Here is a 22635-nt window from a genome sequence, read left to right on the forward strand (position 1 = left end):
GGATGTCCTTGGTGGGATTTGAACCCAAGACCCCAATGCTACAAAGTAACAGGGCTAACCACTGAGCCTCCCGTGAACCCTTCTTTTCACTGACCCACCACTAGTCATAAAATGGTAGCATATCCTAGCAATAACCTATCATTTTATAACACGGAGAATCCCTTTTCAAATGATTAGGGGAATTAAAAGCAAAAATTATACTTTACGTTAAGGCAAGAATTTGACATGCTGGTAATGTTAACTCACTGATATATTTTGCCTTGCTCTTTTAACACAGAGAAAAACACAAGAGAAAATTAATTGCCAATTAAAATAAGTGTAAAAACTATGAATGCAATAAAGGTCAAGGAGGATGTAATCAGGCCTGCGGATCACTCCTAGTCCCTGTCATTAAAGAATGTGCTGCATCCTTCACAAGAGAGTAAGAAAACATTAAAGGGGCGATTTGTCCCCGTGAAAATATCTATATCGGACAGTCTGAGTGGAATTTCTGATTAAGAGAAATATTGTTCCAAATTAGCGTCTAGAACGCTCCCTAATTGCTCCGGCATAATTTACGAAGACATAAGGGTTTTCTCAAAGTAGCGTGTTGTGTTGGAGCAATGAATTCTAAAAATGCTGACTCTCCACTATTGCGCTTGCTCATACTTCCCGCTGCAGATAACTTCCCATTCCAATGTTAATTGTGATTCAAGTCAATAACAATTTATGCCGCATCCAAAAAAGTGACAAAGAGCTTATGACTGCATCTGTGTCTGTGCTCAATACTCCATTATGTACATGATGGAGCAGCACAAAACAGAAATACTTCACTTCATTATTTGCTTTTTACAATGTTCTTTTATTTTCCGCTCTATAGTTAGTAAAAGAATAAACCTGGAATTAAACTGATGGCAGCACAATAGTAAACAGCAAAAGGCAAACAACAAAAAGCAAAAATGCCTCGGTAAGTAATTTACCGAGCAATCGCTAAAGAGCGAAACCAGAGATTTACAACAAAGACGTGTTAGATAAACAGAAGAATGTTTCATCAGTTTTATTACACACCGAGCAGAACGCAAAACAAAGGGGAAAAAAAGGAGAATCCAATGCAAAGTGATATTGTTAAAGTAAACTTTGACAGCAAGCTCTATATTTCATCTCATGAAAAAAAACTTGCATGTAATGGGGAGATGCAAGGGCAGCATCTAAAAGAATTTCATAAATAAAGCATCCCTATGGTTTACCTGTTCTGCCCCGGGACTGTACTATGAATACTTAGATTTTTTTTTCTTCTTTTGCAGCTGTCATGAACATCAAAACTTCCGCCCTCTGCACATAGCTCAACAAAATGCAACGTACATTCTGTTCATCCATAAAGTCATTGCCAGTATTGGTAAGTATTCAAGTATCTTGTACCAACAAAGCCAACCTGTCCTTTCACTCAACCTCCGGAGAAGCATGGCGTTCCTACCCTCATTTCCCACAAGATAAATCCGCTTTAGTTGCAGATACAGGTCAAATATGTCCAGGAATTGTTCTATTTCTTATGCTCTGTAACTTGCCGTTCACTTGTTTTTAAAGGGGTTTTCCAGGATATTGTTGAGAGGTCACTGACCGCTCCTGCCGGTGATTCTGCTGCTTCATGTCAACAGAGCAGCTCTTCCTCTCGCAGGCTTCTCTGTCGATGAGGCGTGACTGCCGGAGTCATGCTGATTGATAGCTGGCTTCCAGCAGTTAGGCAAATGTTTCTGCTGGATCTTTTTTTTTTCTCATAGACTTGTAATAGTGACGGATTGTGACGGATGGCCTTCCATTTCATCCGTCGTAAAATTGCTGTCCGTCTGGCGGAGACACCGCACGGAAGAATGTTTTTTTTCTGTACGTCGGAAAATCGGTCAGCGACGGATCCTGCGCTGTCCGTCATTAGCTAGAATGGAAACCTATAAACGCAGGATCCGTCGCTGACTGTCAAAAGCAGGAATCCAGCGACGGGTCCCGTCTTTTGAAACTGGGCATGCGTGGAAGAATTTTCCGTCAGGGAAATTCTCTCCCGCCCGCTTTCTCTTTTTACTGTTGATGCTGCCTATGCAGCATCAATAGTAAAAAGATATCATGTTAAAAATAATAAAAATAAAAACTCGTGATATTCTCACCTTCGGCATTCCCCGCAGCCTTCCCAATGCTGGCCACGCTGCCGGCAGCTCCCGTTCCCAGTAATGCCTTGCGAAATGACCTGATGAAGTAGCGGTCTCACGAGACCGCTACGTCATCACAGGTCATTGTCTTGCAAGGCATTTCTAGGAGCGGGAGCTGCCGGCAGCATCGCGAGCATTGGGAAGGCCGTGGGAAGGCTGCGGGGGATGCCGGAAGGTAAGAATTTCACGATTTTTAATTATTTTTAACCTGGGGTGTGTTGTGTATGTGTTTTCACAGCGGAAAAACGCGGCGAAGATGCATACACAACGTGTGCACACAGCCTCGAATGGATCAAAAAAAAGGACCCAGTGCATCCGTTTTTTACAATCTGCTCCGGATCCGTCTTTTCAACATTTTGACGGATTGTGACGGATTGTAAAAAACAAAAGTGTGAAAGAGGCCTTACTGAGAAAAGATTCAATATATTGCATCACAAAACCTATTTACCTTTATACTGTGGGATAAAGTTCAGAAGTATCATTTTAAGAAGAGTGGGGAAATTTAATCGCAGCTTTCAATCCTCCTAAAAGCATGTGTAGCTGTAACAGGTGGTCCAGCCACACCATCTAGTATCCTAGTATCCAAGCTCCTATAGGAACCCCTCCTGTGGAGCCCATGGGGTGTAACTGCTTTGTTCACACAGCATTACATTTTCAAGATTTCTGGAATGGGCTGAATGCCTTCCAGGGTTTTGATCTGTTCTAGCAATCCAGGGAGGGCAGTTATGTAGAAAGGCTAGTAGGAGCCAGGTAGCAAAGCAGTGTTGGGCCTCAACATGTAGCAGGGTTCCATCTACTCCCTAGGAACATCCATCAACCCCTTCACGACCTCCGCCATGCTGGTACTGTGGAGATTGGATCCCCTGCTTTGATGTGGACTCCGGCGGTGAGCCCGCATCAAAGCCGGAACATGTCAGCTGTTTTGAACAGCTGATATGTGTCCGCAATAGCGGCGGGTGGAATCGCAATTCACCTGCCGCTATTAACTAGTTAAATGCCGCTGTCAAATGCTGACAGTGGCATTTAACTACCGCTTTCGGCCATCGGGCGTCGGCATGACAATCTGAGTTCTCCTTGAGACCTCTATGGTTGTTGATGCCGGATTGCTATGAGCGCCACCCTGTGGTCGGCGCTCATAGCAATGCAGTAAATTACTACATAGGGGCGATCTAATGATCGCTCCTATGTAGCAGAGCCAATCGAGTTGTGCCAGCTTCGAGCCTCCAAGTAAAAAAAAAAAAAAGTTTTAAAAAATATGAAAAAAATAAAAAAATATATAAAAAGTTTAAATCACCCCCCTTTCGCTCCATTCAAAATAACAATAAAAAAAACAAACCTACACATATTTGGTATCGCCGCTTTTAGAATCGCCCAATCAATAAAAAAAAAAGAATTAACCTGATCGCTAAACGGCGTAGCGAGAAATAAATTTGAAACGCCAGAAGTACGTTTTTTTGGTCGCCATGACTTATCATTAAAATGTAATAACGGGCGATCAAAAGAACGTATCTGCAGCAAATTGATATCATTAAAAACGTCAGCTCGGCAAGCAAAAAATAAGCCCTCACCTGACCTCAGATCACAAAAAATAGAGACGCTACGGGTATCGGAAAATTACGCAATTTTTTTTAGCATTTAGTGAACCTAGCAAAAAAGCCAAACAAAATACAAGTGTGGGATTGCACTTTTTTTGCAATTTCATCGCACTTGGAATTTTTTTCCCGGTTTCTAGTACGCGACATGTCCCGCAAAAAATAAGCCCTCACATGGCCATATTGACGGAAAAATAAAGTTATGGCTCTGGGAAGGAGGGGAGCGAAAAACGAAAACGCAAAACCGAAAAAGGGCAAGGTCTTGAAGGGATTAAGTAGTTATGACTCATATTAGGTTTGGAGTTTTTAGCTGCTAGAGGCAAGAGGGGATTTAGGTCCAGCCCAATTGGCAGGAGGGGAGTGAACCCAAGGGGTTAAATGCTCCTGTAAAGAATGGCCTATTGTTTTTTTCCAGGGAGTTCAAGATGACATTGTGTGGGTAGATATTTTATCTCGATCTACGAATCCACACGTCCATGTTCTTGACTGAAATTTCCATGCTATCAGGGGGGGTTTCTGGCCCAATATAATCTCATTAATGTACTGGGCTTATATCTAACGAGGAACTGGTGGCAGTCCTACTGGACTGGCAGCGCTCTGTTTCACTGGTGTTAGTGAAAGGGGCCTCAGCTTGTCAGGATTGTGAGCAAGTGTGGTGCTATGTCAGCGACTGTGTGGGCCACATCCTCACTCCCCGTGCCTCTCTGGGCCCATGTGGACAGAGGTTGTCAGTGTAAAACTGTGCCAAGCTGACCTTACAGGTCACCAGGGGGTGCGGAACGTCATGGTGGTGCAAGTGCGAAGACTGTACCGCATGATCCTTCTGACATACAGTTATATGGAAAAGTTTGGGCACCCCTATTAATCTTAAGCTTAATGTTTTATAAAAATTGTTTTTTTGGCAACAGCTATTTCAGTTTCATGTATCTAATAACTGTTGGACACAGTAATGTTTCTGCCTTGAAATGAAGTTTATTGTACTAACAGAAAATGTGCAATCTGCATTCAAACAAAATTTGACAGGTGCATAAGTATGGGCACCTCACCAGAAAAGTGACATTATTTAGTAGATCCTCCTTTTGCAAAAATAACAGCCTCTAGTCGCTTCTTGTAGCTTTTAATGAGTTCCTCGATCCTGGATGAAGGTATTTTTGACCATTCCTCTTTACAAAACAATTCCAGTTCAGTTAAGTTTGATGGTCGCCGAGCATGGACAGCTCTCTTCAAATGATCCCACAGATGTTCAATGATATTCAGGTCTGGGGACTGGGATGGCCATTCCAGAACAGTGTAATTGTTCCTCTGCATGAATGCCTGAGTAGATTTGGAGTGGTGTTTTGGATCATTGTCTTGCTGAAAGATCCATCCCCTGCGTAACTTCAACTTTGTCACTGATTCATGAACATTATTGTCAAGAATTTGCTGATACTGAGAGGAATCCATGTGTCCCTCAACATTAACAAGATTCCCGGTGCAGACATTGGCCACACAGCCCCAAAGCATGATGGAACCTCCACCAAATTTTACTGTGGGTAGCAAGTGTTTTTCTTGGAATGCTGTGTTTTTTGCTGTCATGCATAACGCCATTTTGTATGACCAAACAACTCAATCTTGGTTTCATCAGTCCACAGGACATTCTTCCAAAATGAAATTGGCTTCTCCAAATGTGCTTTTGCATACCTCAGCCGACTCTGTGGCGTGCTTGCAGAAACGGCTTCTTTCGCATCACTCTCCCATACAGCTTCTCCTTGTGCAAAGTGCGTTGTATAGTTGATCGATGCATAGTGACACCATCTGCAGCAAGTTGATGCTGCAGCTCTCTGGAGGTGGTTTGAGGATTGTCCTTGACTGATCTCACCATTCATCTTCTCTGCCTTTCTGATGTTTTTCTTGGCCTGCCACTTCTGGCCTTAACAAGAACGGTACCTGTGTTCTTCCATTTCCTTACTATGTTCCGCACAGTGGAAATTGACAGGTTAAATCTCTGAGACAGCTTTTTGTATCCTTCCCTGTTATGAACAGGTAATTCAGAACCACAATGGACATTGAAGTTCAGAGCACACAAAGTGACCTGACAATTACCAAAAACAAAGAACGAGCTCTGAGACGTGGGAACTCTGCTGACCGCAATCCCTAATCCTAACACACTACACTAGAGGTAGCCGTGGATTGCGCCTAACGCTCCCTATGCAACTCGGCACAGCCTGAGAAACTAACTAGCCCTGAAGATAGAAAAATAAGCCTACCTTGCCTCAGAGAAATTCCCCAAAGGAAAAGGCAGCCCCCCACATACAATGACTGTGAGTAAGATGAAAATACAAACACAGAGATGAAATAGATTTAGCAAAGTGAGGCCCGACTTACTGAATAGACCGAGGATAGGAAAGATCGCTTTGCGGTCAACACAAAAACCTACAAACAACCACGCAGAGGGGCAAAAAGACCCTCCGCACCGACTAACGGTACGGAGGTGCTCCCTCTGCGTCTCAGAGCTTCCAGCAAGCAAGAAAAACCAATATAGCAAGCTGGACAGAAAAAATAGCAAACAAAAATAACACAAGCAAAACTTAGCTTATGCAGGATAGACAGGCCACAGGAACGATCCAGGAGGAAGCAAGACCAATACTAGAACATTGACTGGAGGCCAGGATCAAAGCACCAGGTGGAGTTAAATAGAGCAGCACCTAACGACTTAACCTCATCACCTGAGGAAGGAAACTCAGAAGCCGCAGTACCACTCTCATCCACCAAAGGAAGCTCATAGACAGAACCAGCCGAAGTACCACTCTCGACCACAGGAGGGAGCTTAGCCACAGAATTCACAACACTTCCCCTGAACAACTATGTTGAATAATCTTTGTATTCAGATCATTAGACAATTGTTTTGAGGAGCCCATGATGCCACTCTTCAGAGGAGATTCAAACAAGAGAACAACTTGCAAGTGGTCACTTTAAGTAGCTTTTCTCATGATTGCATACACCTGGCTAGGAAGTTCAAAGCTCAATAAGGTTAGAAAACCAAAACAAGTGCTTTAGTAAGTCAGTAAAAAGTAGGTAGGAGTATTTAAAACAAGAAAATGATAAGGATGCCCATACTTATGCAAATTTTGTTTGAATGCAGATTGCACATTTTCTGTTAGTACAATAAACCTCATTTCAAGGCAGAAACATTACTGTGTCCAACAGTTATTAGATATATGATACTGAAATGGCTGTTGCAAAAAAAACAAAACAATTTTTATAAAACATTAAGCTTAAGATTAATAGGGGTGCCCAAACTTTTTCATATAACTGTAATAGTGACGACAGGTGGGATGACAAGGTGCGGGTTTGTCACACATTTCATCTGCATTGTGACAGCACTATTGGAGCTGCAACTTCATGTTCATCTCCCAGCATGCAATGCTTCAGCTATTGTACAATGGCTTACCTCTCCTGAACTGAACATCCACATTATGCTGTTTAAGGTTTGTCTCTTTGCTACTGCTCTCTTATGTGTTAAAGACCCACATTCTATAATCTGTCTTGGAAACTCTACTGCTAGAGACTAATTACACTAACAACAGGCAGTAGACAGCAAGTTAGAAAGGAGACACCAAATGACAGGCACATTACAGTGATTTTGCAGATTAAAACAATGAATGAAGTAATTTGCAGATTCTGTATGTATCACTATCAATCAAGCTAGATGAAGTTGGCTGAAAGTACGTGACCATTTCATATTATAAGACTGGTTAGACTGCACAATTCTCTAGAAATGAGAGTTCCTAGGAATGATCGTCCTTGATAATCTTGCAGTGAAAATAGATAACTAAAATGCTCAATATTCATGAGCAGCACCTAGGACCTCCCACCCCTCTCCACTAATAGACAGTTTTCTTTCCATTCCTGTGCATAGGAGTGGAGAATGGCAGCTCATGAATACAGGGGACTCCTGAGCTCATCATTAAAGGAAACCTATCATGTCCCCAACTGGTATTAACGTCCATATATGGGGTAAATGTGCAGGTAAATAGCGTTCTAAAGCTGTCTCACGCCGCCACTGACAGTCCAGCTACAGGAAGGAAGCTATTTTTATTTCCTCTGGCTTTCAGTCATAGAGGTGTGCCCGGAGAAGCTTCAATCACTGCTCAGTGTACAATGAGCGGCGTCTGTAACCAAGCCCTGCCACTGACAGCCGACTCTGCACTGGTAAGTTGCAAATGTGCCAGGGAGCGGTTACAGCAGCCGCTCACTATCTACCAAGTGGTGACTGAAGCCACGCCCAATGACTGAAAGCCGGAGTCTGCTGGGAGGAATAAAGATAAAATTCCTCGCGGTAGTTAGGCTTGCTTTAGGCTAGTTTCACATTTGCAGTTAAGTCCGTAGCGTATCGTCCGCAAAAGCATGCAAAAACGCATGCAAATGCATGATAACGCAGCGTTTTTTATACGCATTAGCTTACACATGATAGTAAAAAAAAAAACGCAGCGTTTGCATGCGTTTTACATGTGTTTGCGCTTTTTATGCGCATGCGTTTGGTATTTCCAGGAGGGTGTGTCTTTAATGGGCATGTCTAAATCAGTTCCTGGACATGCGCAGTCTGAAGTACGCAAGCGCATCAAACACATGCGTACGCAAAGACATGTGTACGCATGTGTTCCCATAGACAGTAATGCGTTTTTTGCCGCATTCCTTGTGCTAACAACCGCATACATTTCTAGGCGGCAAATTGATGCCTCTAAAATTACTACATGCTACGTTTACCGCGCCAAACCGCAGACGACGAAACGACGCATGCGTCGTCAAACGCGGCAAAACGCAACCGATCGCAGACACATGCATCCCTAATGTTAAATATAGGATAACAACGCATGTGGATAATTGTGGAAGAAACGCTGCGGACACAACCGCAAATGTGAAACCGGCTTTAGAATGCTATTAACCTGCAGATTAACCCCATATCTGCAGGATAATAGTGTTTCAGAACATGGCAGGTTCCTTTTAAGCTTACAAATGTTTGAATTATACAGCGCCTGATAGTGACAATGCCAGAACCAGGGTGCCTGCAATTATGTTAGGCATTCAGATAAGGTTCTTTTTATAGCAGATAGAAGTGCCACTTGTGTCCATACAATGCATGGGATATTGCAGCTCTGTTCCACATAGAGATGACCCGCGATCTCACACACAGACAGTAGATAATGCTGGCACCGTTTCTGGAAATACTTCATAAAGCCCATGCAATAAGCAGAGGAAATCATATTGTAATAGCTGTTTTATATTTACAAGATCCTCTGAAGTGAATGGGGGGACACCCATTTTAAAGGACGGCAAGGGTCTATAAAAATCCCAAGATGCATTGGAAAGGGGTCTTCACACATCATGGATTTCTAATCTTTTATAGCTTCTGATACCATGTTAACCCCTTAGTGACAGAGTCAATTTGGTACTTAATGACCGGGCCAATTTTTACAATTCTGACCACTGTCAATTTCTGAGGTTATAACTCTGGAACGCTTTAACGGATCCTGCTGATTCAGAGAGTGTTTTTTCGTGACATATTGTACTTCATGTTAGTGGTAACATTTCTTCGATATTACTTGTGATTATTTATGAAAAAAACGGAAATATGGCTAAAATTTTTACAATTTTGCAATTTTCAAACTTTGTATTTTTATGCCTTTAAATCAGAGAGATATGTCACAAAACATAGTTAATAAGTAACATTTCCCACATGTCTACTTTACATTAGCACAATTTTAGAAACACATTTTTTCTTGTTAGGGAGTTATAAGGGTTAAAAGTTGACCAGCAATTTCTCATTTTTACAACACCATTTTTTTTAGGGACCACATCACATTTGAAGTCATTTTGAGGGGTCTATATGATAGAAAATACCCAAGTGTGACACCATTCTAAAAACTGCACCCCTCAAGGTGCTCAAAAGCACATTCAAGAAGTTTATTAACCCTTTACATGCTTCACAGAAACTGAAACAATGTGGAAGGAAAAAATGAACATTTAACTTTTTTTGCAAACATTTTACTTCAGAACCATTTTTTTTTATTTTCACAAGTGTAAAAACAAATATCTAATATATAAAGCTGAATGTGTGTGTGTGTGTGTGTGTGTGTGTGTGTGTATGTCCGGGATTGGCATCTGCACCGTCGCAGCTACAGCCACAAAATTTTGCACGGTCACACGTCTGGACCCCGAGAGCGTCATAGGCTACGTTGTGAGGCGAAATTTTAACCCCGCGCGTTCCAATTCACCAAACAATTTTGCCCCATCTATATAATGGGGAAAAAAGTGAAAGGACAAGTGTTGGAGGCGTGGCAGCTACAGCCACAAAATTTTGCACAGTCACACGTCTGGACCCTGAGAGCGTCATAGGCTATGTTGTGAGGTGAAATTTTAACCCCGCGCTTTTCAATTCACCAAACAATTTTGCCCCTATCTACATAATGGAGAAAAAAGTGAAATGAAAAGTGTTGGAGGCGTCGCAGCTACAGCCACAAAATTTTGCACAGTCACACGACTGGACCCCGAGAGCGTCATAGGCTATGTTGTGAGGTTAAATTTTAACCCCGCGCTTTCCAATTCACCAAACAGTTTTGCCCCTATCTACATAATGGGGAAAAGTGAAAGGAAAAGTGTTGGAGGCAAATTGACAGCTGCCAGATGTGAACAAGGGGGACTTAAAGAATGAGAGCGATGGCGCCAAAGAGTATATACCGGACAGTTGCTAAGGTGGGGCCCCGACATGGGATACTCACCACACACGGGGATATGAACACACACAAAATGCGCCACACACTACCAGATGCTTGAACACATATTACCCTCAGCACACATTTCACCACACATATACCAACCTCGCCACATAAAAGTCGAAACACAAAAGTCGCCGCTCAAAACTCGCCATGCGCAAAACTCACCACATGCAAAAACTAGGCTCACGCAAAACTCGCCACAAGTGCAAAACTCACCTCATGGAAAACTCACCACACGCAAAACTTACACACGCGCAAAAATTGCCACATGCACAAAAGTTGCAACACATGCAAAAGTTGCCTCACACAAAACTTGCACATACTCAAAAGGCACCACACATAAAACTCGCCACGTGCAAAAACTCGCCATGCGCAAAACTTGCTGCACACAACTTGCTGCACTAACCTGTCACATGCAACTCGACACACAAAAAGTTGCTACACGCATGTTGCCACACAAAACTCATCTCACAAAAGTCGCTACATGCATGTCGCCACACGCAACTCAACACACACAACTTGACAAACGAAACTCGCCCTAAAACACACACAAGTCTGGTATTATCCTTCAAAAATAAAAATCTGATTAATAAGCAGACAAACTACAAGAGCAACAAATGTACCATATAGGAAATACGACAGCTGTCAGTCACATGACCTGTCTATTATGCCAGGGGGAGGGCTTCCTGTTGGCTGGGGATTTATCAGGCTGCCAATTTAGCTTACAAATACTGAGGTAAAAATACTGAGTAAACAACGTGTGAACGAGGTCTAATACAGGAGGAGATGACACACAGGTATATTCTATATACAGGGGAGATGACACACAGGTATATACTATATAGAGGAAGAGATGACATACAGGTACATACTATATACAGGAGATGACATGCAGGTATATACTATATAGAGGAGGAGATGACATACAGGTATATACTATATACAGGAGGAGATGACACACAGATATATACTATATACAGGGGAGAAGACACACAGGTATATACTATATACAGGAAGAGATGACATACAGGTATATACTATATATAGAAGGAGATGACATACAGGTATATACTATATATAGGAGGAGATGACATACAGGTATATACTATATACAGGGGAGATGACACACAGCAGGTATATACTATATACAGGGGAGATGACATACAGGTATATACTATATACAGGAGATGACATACAGGTGTATACTATATATAAGGGAGATGAAAAACATGTATATACTGATGTGAAAATGAGAGGTGTGAGGTGAAAATGAAAAGGTGTGAGTGCAAAATGAGAGGAGTAAGGGAAATAGTGGAGTGATCGGAAAATGACAGATGTGAGGTCGAAATGACAAGTGTTAGGGGGGAATGAGAGGAGTGAGGGAGAAAATGAGAGATGTGAGGGGGAAAATGAAAGATGTGATTGGGAAAATGAGAGGCGTGATGGGAAAATAAGAGAAGTGAGGTGCTATAACTAACCACAGATATTTACTATGCCCAGGCAACGCCGGGCTCTTCAGCTAGTTTTACCATAAATTTGGGCACACGGCAGAGCTCGGAAGGGAAGGAGCGCCGTTTTGCAATGCAGACTTTGATAGAATGGTCTGTGGGCGTTATGTTGCGTTTGAAGAGCCCCTGATGTACCTAAACAATAGAAACCCCCCACAAGTGACCCTATTTTGGAAACTAGACCCCCCCAAGGAACTTATCTAGATGTGAGGTGAGAACTTTGAATGCCCAAGTGCTTCACAGTAGTTTATAATGCAGAGTCGTGAAAATAAAAAATATTTTTTTTCCACAAAAAAGATATTTTAGCCTGCAAGTTTTTATTTTCACAAGGGTAACAGGAGAAATTGGACCCCAAATGTTGTTGTACAATTTATCCCGAGTATGCTGATGCCCCATATGTGGGGGTAAACCACTGTTTGGGCACACGGCAGAGCACAGAAGGGAGGGAGCACCATTTGACTTTTTGAGCGCAATATTGGCTGTCGTGTTTGGAGACCCCCTGATGTACCTAAACAGTGGAAACCCCCCAATTCTAACTCCAACCCTAATCCCAACACACCCCTAACCCTAATCCCAACCTGATCCATAATCTTAATCACAACCCTAACGATAATCACAACCCTAACCCCAAAACAATCATAATATCAACCCTAACCATAACCCTAATCAAAACCATAAATCCAACACACCCCTAATCCTAATCTCAACCCTAACCTCAAATTTAACCCTAATCCCAATACACCCCTAATCACAACCCTAACCTTAACCCTAATCCCAAACCTAACCCTAATCCCAACCCTAACCTTAACTTTAGCTGCAACCCTAGCCCTAACTTTAGCCCCAACCCTAAGGCTACTTTCACACTTGCGTCTTGTGGCATCCGTCGCAATCCGTCATTTTGGACAAAAAACGGATCCTGCAAATATGCCCGCAGGAAGTGTTTTTTGCCCATAGACTTGTATTGCCGACGGATCGCGACGGATGGTCACACGTCGCATCCGTCGTGCACTGGATCCGTTGTGTTTTGGCAGACCGTCGTCACGAAAAAAGCGTTCAATGTAACGTTTTTTGTACGTCGCGTCTGCAATTTCCGACAGCGCATGCGTGGCCGTAACTCCGCCCCTCCTCCCTAGGACATAGACTGGGCAGCGGATGCGTTGAAAAACTGCTGCCCACATTGTGCACAATTTTCACAACGTACGTCAGTACGTCGGGCCGACGCATTGCGACGACCCCGTACCGACGCAAGTGTGAAAGAAGCCAAACCCTAGCCCTAACCCTAAATTTAGCCCCAACCCTAACCCTAAATTTAGCCCCAACTCCTCTTGCTGCCAGCCGGCAGATCATGGCGGGTGACCTGCGCATGCGCCCGCCATTTTCTTACTGGATGAAGAAGCCGGCAGGCAGGAGGGGACGCAGGAGGATCAAGGGGCATCAGTAAGTATAACAGGGTCCCCGAATCCCCCTATTTCTCTGTCCTCTGATGTGCGATCACATCAGAGGACAGAGAATTACATATCGCTTTTTTTTTCGGCTGCCGGTAAACAGTTAATTACCGGCGTTCGCAAAACAGGGGTCGGTAAAAAACAACCCCGATCATGTTCTTTGGGGTCTCTGGCAGCCAGGACCCAAAAGATCCTCCGGGTGCCGGCCAGCGGGCACACTGCACATGCGCCCGCCATTTTTTGGCCGGAACAAGAGCGCGGCGCCCATCGGGAGCCACGAGGAGCACCGGGGGAGACAGGTGAGTATCGGGGGGCTATCGGGACCCCATTTCTCTGTCCTCTGATGTGTGATCACATCGGAGGACAGAGAAATTAAATGGGAAATCGCATTTTTGGGGGGTTTTTTGCGACCGCCGGTAAACGGTTAATTACCGACGATCACAACTCGGGGGTCGGTAAAAAAAACCCCGAATAATGTTCTCTGGGGTCTCGCTTACCCCCGGCAACCGAGACCCCAGAGAAAATCCGACTCCGGGGGGTGCTATTCACTTTTTCCACAGCGCAATTAATTAACGGCGCTGTGGTTTAAGTACCCTTAACTGCCGCCGTTAAAAGGCGTATCGGCGGTCGTTAAGGGGTTGAAAGTAATGTGTAGTTCTGTGCAACACCGAGTATTTTAAAAAAATTACCGTATTTTTCGCTTTATAAGACGCTCCGGATTATAAGACGCACCCCAAATTTTGAGGAGAAAAAAACATTTTTAATAAAATGGTGGTGCTTCTTATAATCCATGCATCTTATTGCTTACCGGGGCGGTGGCTGTGGTGAAGCGGGGTCTCAGCATTGCTGCTGCAGGAGGTGGGTGTTGCCGTCGCACTCTGTCCCATGCTGCCGTGTGCTGCCACCATGCTGTGTCTCTGATGCGTGCTGCAACACTCTTTTTTACTGGGTACTGCTGCCCCGCTGTATCCCTGATGCTTGCTGCTGCGCTCTTTTACCAGGTGATGCTGCCGCGCTGTATCCCTGATGCTTGCTGCTGCGCTCTTTTACCAGGTGATGCTGCCGCGCTGTGTCCCTGATGCTTGACGCTATGGTCTGTCCAATGCTGCTGGGTACTGCCGCTGCTCTCTGTCCCGTGCTGCATGGGGGAGCTCTGCAGTTCCATCAATGCTTTCCTGTGCGGTGGATTCCTTCCGGGAAAATGGCCGCCGGGAGGTGGCGCATGTGCAGATGAAGATCTCGGCAACAAGATCTCGGGAGATGAGATTTCCGCACTGAGATCTCATCTCCCGAGACCTCCCGGCGGCCATTTTCCTGGAAAGAATCCACTGCACAGGAAGGCATGGATGGAACTGGAGAGCCCCCCCCCCACGCAGCACGGGACAGAGAGCGGCAGCAAGCACCTGTGACACAGCGCAGCGGCAGCAGCACAGGGGACACAGCGCGGCGGCAGCAGCACAGGGGACACAGCGCGGCGGCAGCAGCACAGGGGACACAGAGCAGCGGCAGCAGCAGCACACGGCAGCATCGGGGATAGTGTGCGGGAAGCATCGGACACCCGCAGCGGCAGCACCGATAAGGTATCGCCGCATTGTAAGACGCACCCCCCATTTTTCCCCCAAATTTTGGGGAAAAAAAGTGCGTCTTACAAAGCGGAAAATACGGTACATGTTTTATAATATACAGTATATACAGTAATAATATACATAATTAACATGGTTACACAGCAATCTACAGCCACTAGTCACCATTAGATAATAGAAGGGAGTAGATCATAAACTTTTGAGACAACGCTTTAACAATACTCCACTTTAAGAATACAGATTAGTCAGCTGTGTCTTAGTATCTTTAAAGGGATGGGTCAGCAGCTTTTGCTATGTAACTGGACAGCAGCATGAGGAAGGGACTGTTTCCAGTGAAGAATCACATAGTCTACTGGATGCTGTAGTTGTAATACAATCACAGTTTTCTCTGCCGCACCTCTAGCACAGCTTGGAATGTTGAGCTGTGTATAGCTCCGCCCACACCATTGATTGGCTAGCTTTCTGTGTACACTGCATATTGATAGAAAGCTGCCAATCAGAGCTGAGGGTGTGCTTGGACTAGAAAGCACGAGGCAGCATGTCTTATAGTGATATAGCCTAGTAGGTGACACATGGCTGGAATCAGGCTCTCTGCTCCTACATTATGGTGCTCTCCGATTACATAGAAAAACCTGCTGACAAATTCCCTTTAATGCCACAGACCACTAACCATGACAAACAACAATCACAAAATATCCACTAAGCCTAAACCTGGCTGCTTGTTTGCAATACAAAAATTCTATAGAAATATATTGGTAAAATGCTTTTCCCTTTTTAAAACGTTAAAGAATAAGTAACGGTCAATAGTCCGCCTGTAATAGAAAATTGTGCTAAACATGCCGATGCATTACTAAGAAAAGGTTTGATGTATTGCACCACAAACCCAATTTACCTTACTACTGTAGGATAAAGTTCAGACGTATAAATGTAAACCACATTGAATGCTGCGCTGACCGACAACTTCCCAAGTAAGGCAAGGGCTGTTGGACTCAAGTAGCAACCTATGGGTTAAAGAAAGAAAAAAGTGTTACTCATAGCTCTTTAGATAAAACCATCCAATGTGTTGCTACATATCAAATGCATCAAAGGAAATAGAAATATTGACCAATCACATTGCGTTCTTTGCGCTACATGTAATCAACCTACGGCTTATCAATTTTCAATATGGTTTCTACAGTGAACCGGTTCTTAGCTTTGAGCACTATGACATATATTTTCCCATGCCGCCAATAAGTCAAATTATATAATCAAGATGTTATGCTTTCCCTAAACAGGAGCTAGATGGCAGCGTAACACTTAACCCCTTCACGGCCAGGCCAAATTTTACAATTCTGACCACAGTCACTTTATGTGGTAATGACTCAAACGTTTCAACGGATCCCACTGATTCCGAAACAGTTTTTTTCGTGACATATTGTACTTTATGATAGTGGTAAAATTTCTTCAATCTTACTTGCGTTTATTTGTGAAAAAAAACACGGAAATTTGGTGGAAATTTGGAAAATTTCGCCATTTTCAAACTTTTAATTTTTATGGCCCTAAATCAGAAAGTCATATTGCACAAAACAGTTAATAAATTACATTTCCCACATGTCTACTTTATATCAGCACAGTTTTGGAAACAGAATTTTTGTTAGGAAGATACAAGGGTTAAAAGTCGACCAGCTACTTCCCATTTTTCCAACAAAATTTACAAAACCGTTTCTCTCTGCTTTTTAGAGACTAAAGTACATTTGAAGCAACTTTTATGGGTCCGTGTGACAGAAAATACCCAAAAGTGTGTTTCAATTTTTTTTGTTACTTAGTCCTACCATGGTACTTTTAATTTCTGCAGTCTGATCGCGGTTCTGATGCATTTCACTGGAACAGTCAGTTCTGCTCTGGCAAAAAGCATTGAGCATGATCGAACGTCTTAGAGCCTGGTGACCCGGACGTCGTCATGAGAAGGAATTTAAATAAAAAAAAATTATAGACAAGATATACTGAGTGTTTTCTCAGAAAACTATATGTTATTCTGCTCAGCTCCTGCCTTCAGGTTATATTGGATGTTAATCCATTTTGTGGGTTGTTGTTCTTTTGTAAGTCTCAACTTTACAGTCAAAGTCTATAGTCGTTGGTATCTTAATATTAGAAAATCAATAAATGAAAAATAAAATTGCAAAAAAAAAACAACAAGTTGTACTCTAAACTTTTCCAGGATTAGTCAGGTACACGCTCCAAGTAAGGACGCTAAATTAAATCAATATTTTAAACTTATTATGATGACTATTTGTAAATGTCAAAAATATCAATACTACTTAAAGATTAAAACATTCCACCTGAGTCTGGTCTATTTTCATGAACGTTGTTCTTTACAGCAAAGCTGAAGGCAGCAGGAAGCAATCAGAATTGAAGATTCATGTCATACATTAATTTTAGAAGTTAGGGATATTTGGAAGTTGGCAGTGAGATGAGTGAGCGGCTCGAGAAAGTTCTAAGTGCATCACAAATTCAACAGATAAAAAGAGATTCAGTGTAAATTCAATGGGAACGGATACGCTGTGGATATTCCAAGTGGCAAAAAAATGTAACAGGAAACAAAGGGTCAAATCTGCAGCATAAATTGACGAGCTGTGGATTGAAAATTTGTACCGTAGGTCAATCCACACTGCAGATTTTTTTTGTAGCATGTGGAGGAGATTTAGCCCCTTCATGACCCAGCCTATTTTGACCTTAAAGACCTTGCCGTTTTTTGCAATTCTGACCAGTGTCCCTTTATGAGGTAATAACTCAGGAACGCTTCAACGGATCCTAGCGGTTCTGAGTTTGTTTTTTCGTGACATATTGGGCTTCATGTTAGTGGTAAATTTAGGTCAATAAATTCTGCGTTTATTTGTGATAAAAACGGAAATTTGGTGAAAATTTTGAAAATTTCGCAATTTTCACATTTTCAATTTTTATTCTGTTAAACCAGAGAAATATGTGACACAAAATAGTTAATAAATAACATTTCCCGCATGTTTACTTTACATCAGCACAATTTTGGAAACAAAATTTTTTTTTGTTAGGAAGTTATAAGGGTTAAAATTTGACCAGCGATTTGTCATTTTTACAACGAAATTTACAAAACCATTTTTTTTAGGGACCACCTCACATTTGAAGTCAGTTTGAGGGGTCTATATGGCTGAAAATACCCAAAAGTGACACCATTCTAAAAACTGCACCCCTCAAGGTACTCCAAACCACACTCAAGAAGTTTATTAACCCTTCAGGTGCTTCACAGCAGCAGAAGCAACATGGAAGGAAAAAATGAACATTTAACTTTTTAGTCACAAAAATTATCTTTTAGCAACAATTTTCTTATTTTCCCAATGGTAAAAGGAGAAACTGAACCACGAAAGTTGTTGTCCAATTTGTCCTGAGTACGCTGATACCTCATATGTGGGGGTAAACCACTGTTTGGGCGCACGGCAGGGCTTGGAAGGGAAGGAGCGCCATTTGACTTTTTGAATCAAAAATTGGCTCCACTCTTTAGCGGACACCATGTCACGTTTGGAGAGCCCCCGTGTGCCTAAAAATTGGAGCTCCCCCACAAGTGACCCCATTTTGGAAACAAGACGCCCCAAGGAACTTATCTAGATGCATAGTGAGCACTTTGAACCCCCAGGTGCTTCACAAATTGATCCGTAAAAATGAAAAAGTACTTTTTTTTTCACAAAAAAATTCTTTTAGCCTCAATTTTTTCATTTTCACATGGGCAACAGGATAAAATGGATCCTAAAATGTGTTGGGCAATTTCTCCTGAGTACACCAATACCTCACATGTGGGGGTAAACCACTGTTTGGGCACATGGTAAGGCTCGGAAGGGAAGGAGCGCCATTTGACTTTTTGAATGAAAAATTATTTCCATCGTTAGCGGACACCATGTCGCGTTTGGATAGCTCCTGTGTGCCTAAACATTGGCGCTCCCCCACAAGTGACCCCATTTTGGAAACTAGACCCCCCAAGGAACTTATTTAGATGCCTAGTGAGCACTTTAAACCCTCAGGTGCTTCACAAATTGATCTGTAAAAATGAAAAAGTACTTTTTTTTCACAAAAAAATTCTTTTCGCCTCAATTTTTTCATTTTCACATGGGCAGTAGGATAAAATGGATCATAAAATTTGTTCGGCAATTTCTCCCGAGTACGCCGATACCTCATATGTGGGGGTAAACCACTGTTTGGGCACTCGGCAGGGCTCGGAAGGGAAGGCGCGCCATTTGACTTTTTGAATGGAAAATTAGCTCCAATTGTTAGCGGACACCATGTCGCGTTTGGAGAGCCCATGTGTGCCTAAACATTGGAGCTCCCCCACAAGTGACCCCATTTTGGAAACTACACCCCCCAAGGAACTTATCTAGATGCATATTGAGCACTTTAAACCCCCAGGTGCTTCACAGAAGTTTATAACGCAGAGCCATGAAAATAAAAAATAATTTTTCTTTCCTCAAAAATGATTTTTTAGCCTGGAATTTCCTATTTTGCCAAGGATAATAGGAGAAATTGGACCCCAAATATTGTTGTCCAGTTTGTCCTGAGTACGCGGATACCCCATATGTGGGGGTAAACCACTGTTTGGGCGCACGGCAGGGCTCGGAAGGGATGGCACGCCATTTGGCTTTTTAAATGGAAAATTAGCTCGAATCATTAGCGGACACCATGTCACGTTTGGAGAGCCCCTGTGTGCCTAAACATTGGAGATCCCCCAGAAATGACCCCATTTTGGAAACTAGACCCCCAAAGGAACTAATCTAGATGTGTGGTGAGCACTTTGAACCCCCAAGTGCTTCATAGAAGTTTATAATGCAGAGCCGTAAAAATAATAAATACGTTTTCTTTCCTCAAAAATAATTATTTAGCCCAGAATTTTTTAATTTTCCCAAGGGTAACAGGAGAAATTTGACCCCAATATTTGTTGTCCAGTTTCTCCTGAGTACGGTGATACCCCATATGTGGGGGTAAACTACTGTTTGGGCACATGCCGGGGCTCGGAATTGAAGTAGTGACGTTTTGAAATGCAGACTTTGATGGAATGCTCTGCGGGCGTCACGTTGCGTTTGCAGAGCCCCTGATGTGCCTAAACAGTAGAAACCCCCCACAAGTGACCCCATTTTGGAAACTAGACCCCGAAAGGAACTTATCTAGATGTGTGGTGAGCACTTTGAACCCCCAAGTGCTTCATAGAAGTTTATAATGCAGAGCCGTGAAAATAATAAATACGTTTTCTTTCCTCAAAAATAATTATTTAGCCCAGAATTTTTTATTTTCCCAAGGGTTACAGGAGAAATTGGACCCCAAAAGTTGTTGTCCAGTTTCTCCTGAGTACGCTGATACCCCATGTGTGGGGGTAAACCACTGTTTGGGCACACGTCGGGGCTCAGAAGGGAAGTAGTGACTTTTGAAATGCAGACTTTGATGGAATGGTCTGCGGGCGTCACATTGCGTTTGCAGAGCCCCTGGTGTGCCTAAACAGTAGAAACCCCCCACAAGTGACCCCATTTTAGAAACTAGACCCCCCAAGGAACTTATCTAGATATGTGGTGAGCACTTTGAACCCCCAAGTGCTTCACAGACGTTTACAACGCAGAGCCGTGAAAATAAAAAAATCATTTTTCTTTCCTCAAAAATTATGTTTTAGCAAGCATTTTTTTAGATTCACAAGGGTAACAGGAGAAATTGGACCCCAGTAATTGTTGCGCAGTTTATCCTGAGTATGCTGGTACCCCATATGTGGGGGTAAACCACTGTTTGGGCACACGTCAGGGCTCGGAAGTGAGGGAGCACCATTTGACTTTTTGAATACGAGATTGGCTGGAATTAATTGTGGTGCCATGTTGCGTTTGGAGACCCCTGATGTGCCTAAACAGTGGTAACCCCTCAATTCTACCTCCAACACTAACCCCCCCACACCCCTAACCCTAATCCCAACTGTAGCCATAACCCTAATCACAACCCTAACCACAACCCTAATTCCAACCCTAACCCTAAGGCTATGTGCCCACGTTGCGGATTCGTGTGAGATATTTCCGCACCATTTTTGAAAAATCCGCGGGTAAAAGGCACTGCGTTTTACCTGCGGATTTTCCACGGATTTCCAGTGTTTTTTGTGCGGACTTCACCTGCGGATTCCTATTGAGGAACAGGTGTAAAACGCTGCGGAATCCGCACAAAGAATTGACATGCTGCGGAAAATACAACGCAGCGTTTCCGCGCGGTATTTTCCGCACCATGGGCACAGCGGATTTGGTTTTTCATATGTTTACATGGTACTGTAAACCTGATGGAACACTGCTGCGAATCCGCAGCCAAATCCGCACCGTGTGCACATAGCCTAATTCTAAAGGTATGTGCACATGCTGCGGAAAACGCTGCGGATCCGCAGCAGTTTCCCATGAGCTTACAGTTCAATGTAAACCTACGGGAAACAAAAATCGCTGTACACATGCTGCGGAAAAACTGCACGGAAACGCAGCGGTTTACATTCCGCAGCATGTCACTTCTTTGTGCGGATTCCGCAGCGGTTTTACAACTGCTCCAATAGAAAATCGCAATTGTAAAACCGCAGTGAAATGCGCAGAAAAAAACGCGGTAAATCCGCCATAAATCAGCAGCGGTTTAGCACTGTGGATTTATCAAATCCGCAGTGGAAAAATCCGCAGAGGACCAGAATACGTGTGCACATACCGAAACCCTAACCCTAGCCCTAACCCTAACCCTACCCCTAGCCCTAACCCTAACCCTAACCCTACCCCTATTCTAACATTAGTGGAAAAAAAAAATTTCTTTATTTTTTTATTGTCCCTACCTATGGGGGTGACAAAGGGGGGTGGGTCATTTATTATTTTTTTTATTTTAATCACTGAGATATAATCTCAGTGATCAAAATGCACTTTGGAACGAATCTGCCGGCCGGCAGATTCGGCGGGCGCACTGCGCATGCGCCCGCCATTTTGGAAGATGACGGCGCCCAGGGAGAAGACGGACGGGACCCCGGCAGAATCGGTAAGTATGATGGGGTGGGGGGGGACCACGGGGGGGGGATCGGAGCAGGGGGAGGGGAATCGGAGCACGGCAGGCGTGGAACGGAGCACGGGGGGCGTGGAACGGAGCACGGGGGGGCTGGAACGGAGCACGGGGGGGTGGAACGGAGCACGGGGGTGGATCGGAGTGCAGGGGGGTGATTGGAGCACGGGGGGAGCGGACAAGAGCACGGGGGGGAGCAGAACACTGGACGGAGGGGAGCCGGAGTAGTGTACCGGCCAGATCGGGGGGCTGGGGGGGCGATCGGTGGGGTGGGGTGGGGGCACACTAGTATTTCCAGCCATGGCCGATGATATTGCAGCATCGGCCATGGCTGGATTGTAATATTTCACCAGTTATAATAGGTGAAATATTACAAATCGTTCTGATTGGCAGTTTCACTTTCAACAGCCAATCAGAGCGATCGTAGCCACGAGGGGGTGAAGCCACCCCCCCTGGGCTAAACTACCACTCCCCCTGTCCCTGCAGATCGGGTGAAATTGGAGTTAACTCTTTCACCGGATCTGCAGGGAT

General features: G+C 43.7%; 1 protein-coding gene across 3 annotated transcripts in view; it reads right to left on the reverse strand.

The window, feature by feature from the left end:
* Nucleotides 1-22635, reverse strand: part of LOC138665712 (solute carrier family 22 member 15-like) — a 377939-nt gene that overhangs the window by 121331 nt on the left and 233973 nt on the right. For all 3 annotated transcript variants that reach the window (XM_069753451.1, XM_069753453.1, XM_069753452.1), the window contains exon 9: nucleotides 15953-16061. In XM_069753451.1, coding sequence (XP_069609552.1) covers nucleotides 15953-16061 — 109 coding nt within the window. The remainder of the gene's footprint in view (nucleotides 1-15952; nucleotides 16062-22635) is intronic.

Source organism: Ranitomeya imitator, chromosome 2 (assembly GCF_032444005.1).
Source record: "Ranitomeya imitator isolate aRanImi1 chromosome 2, aRanImi1.pri, whole genome shotgun sequence".
Classification (NCBI taxonomy): Eukaryota; Metazoa; Chordata; class Amphibia; order Anura; family Dendrobatidae; genus Ranitomeya; species Ranitomeya imitator.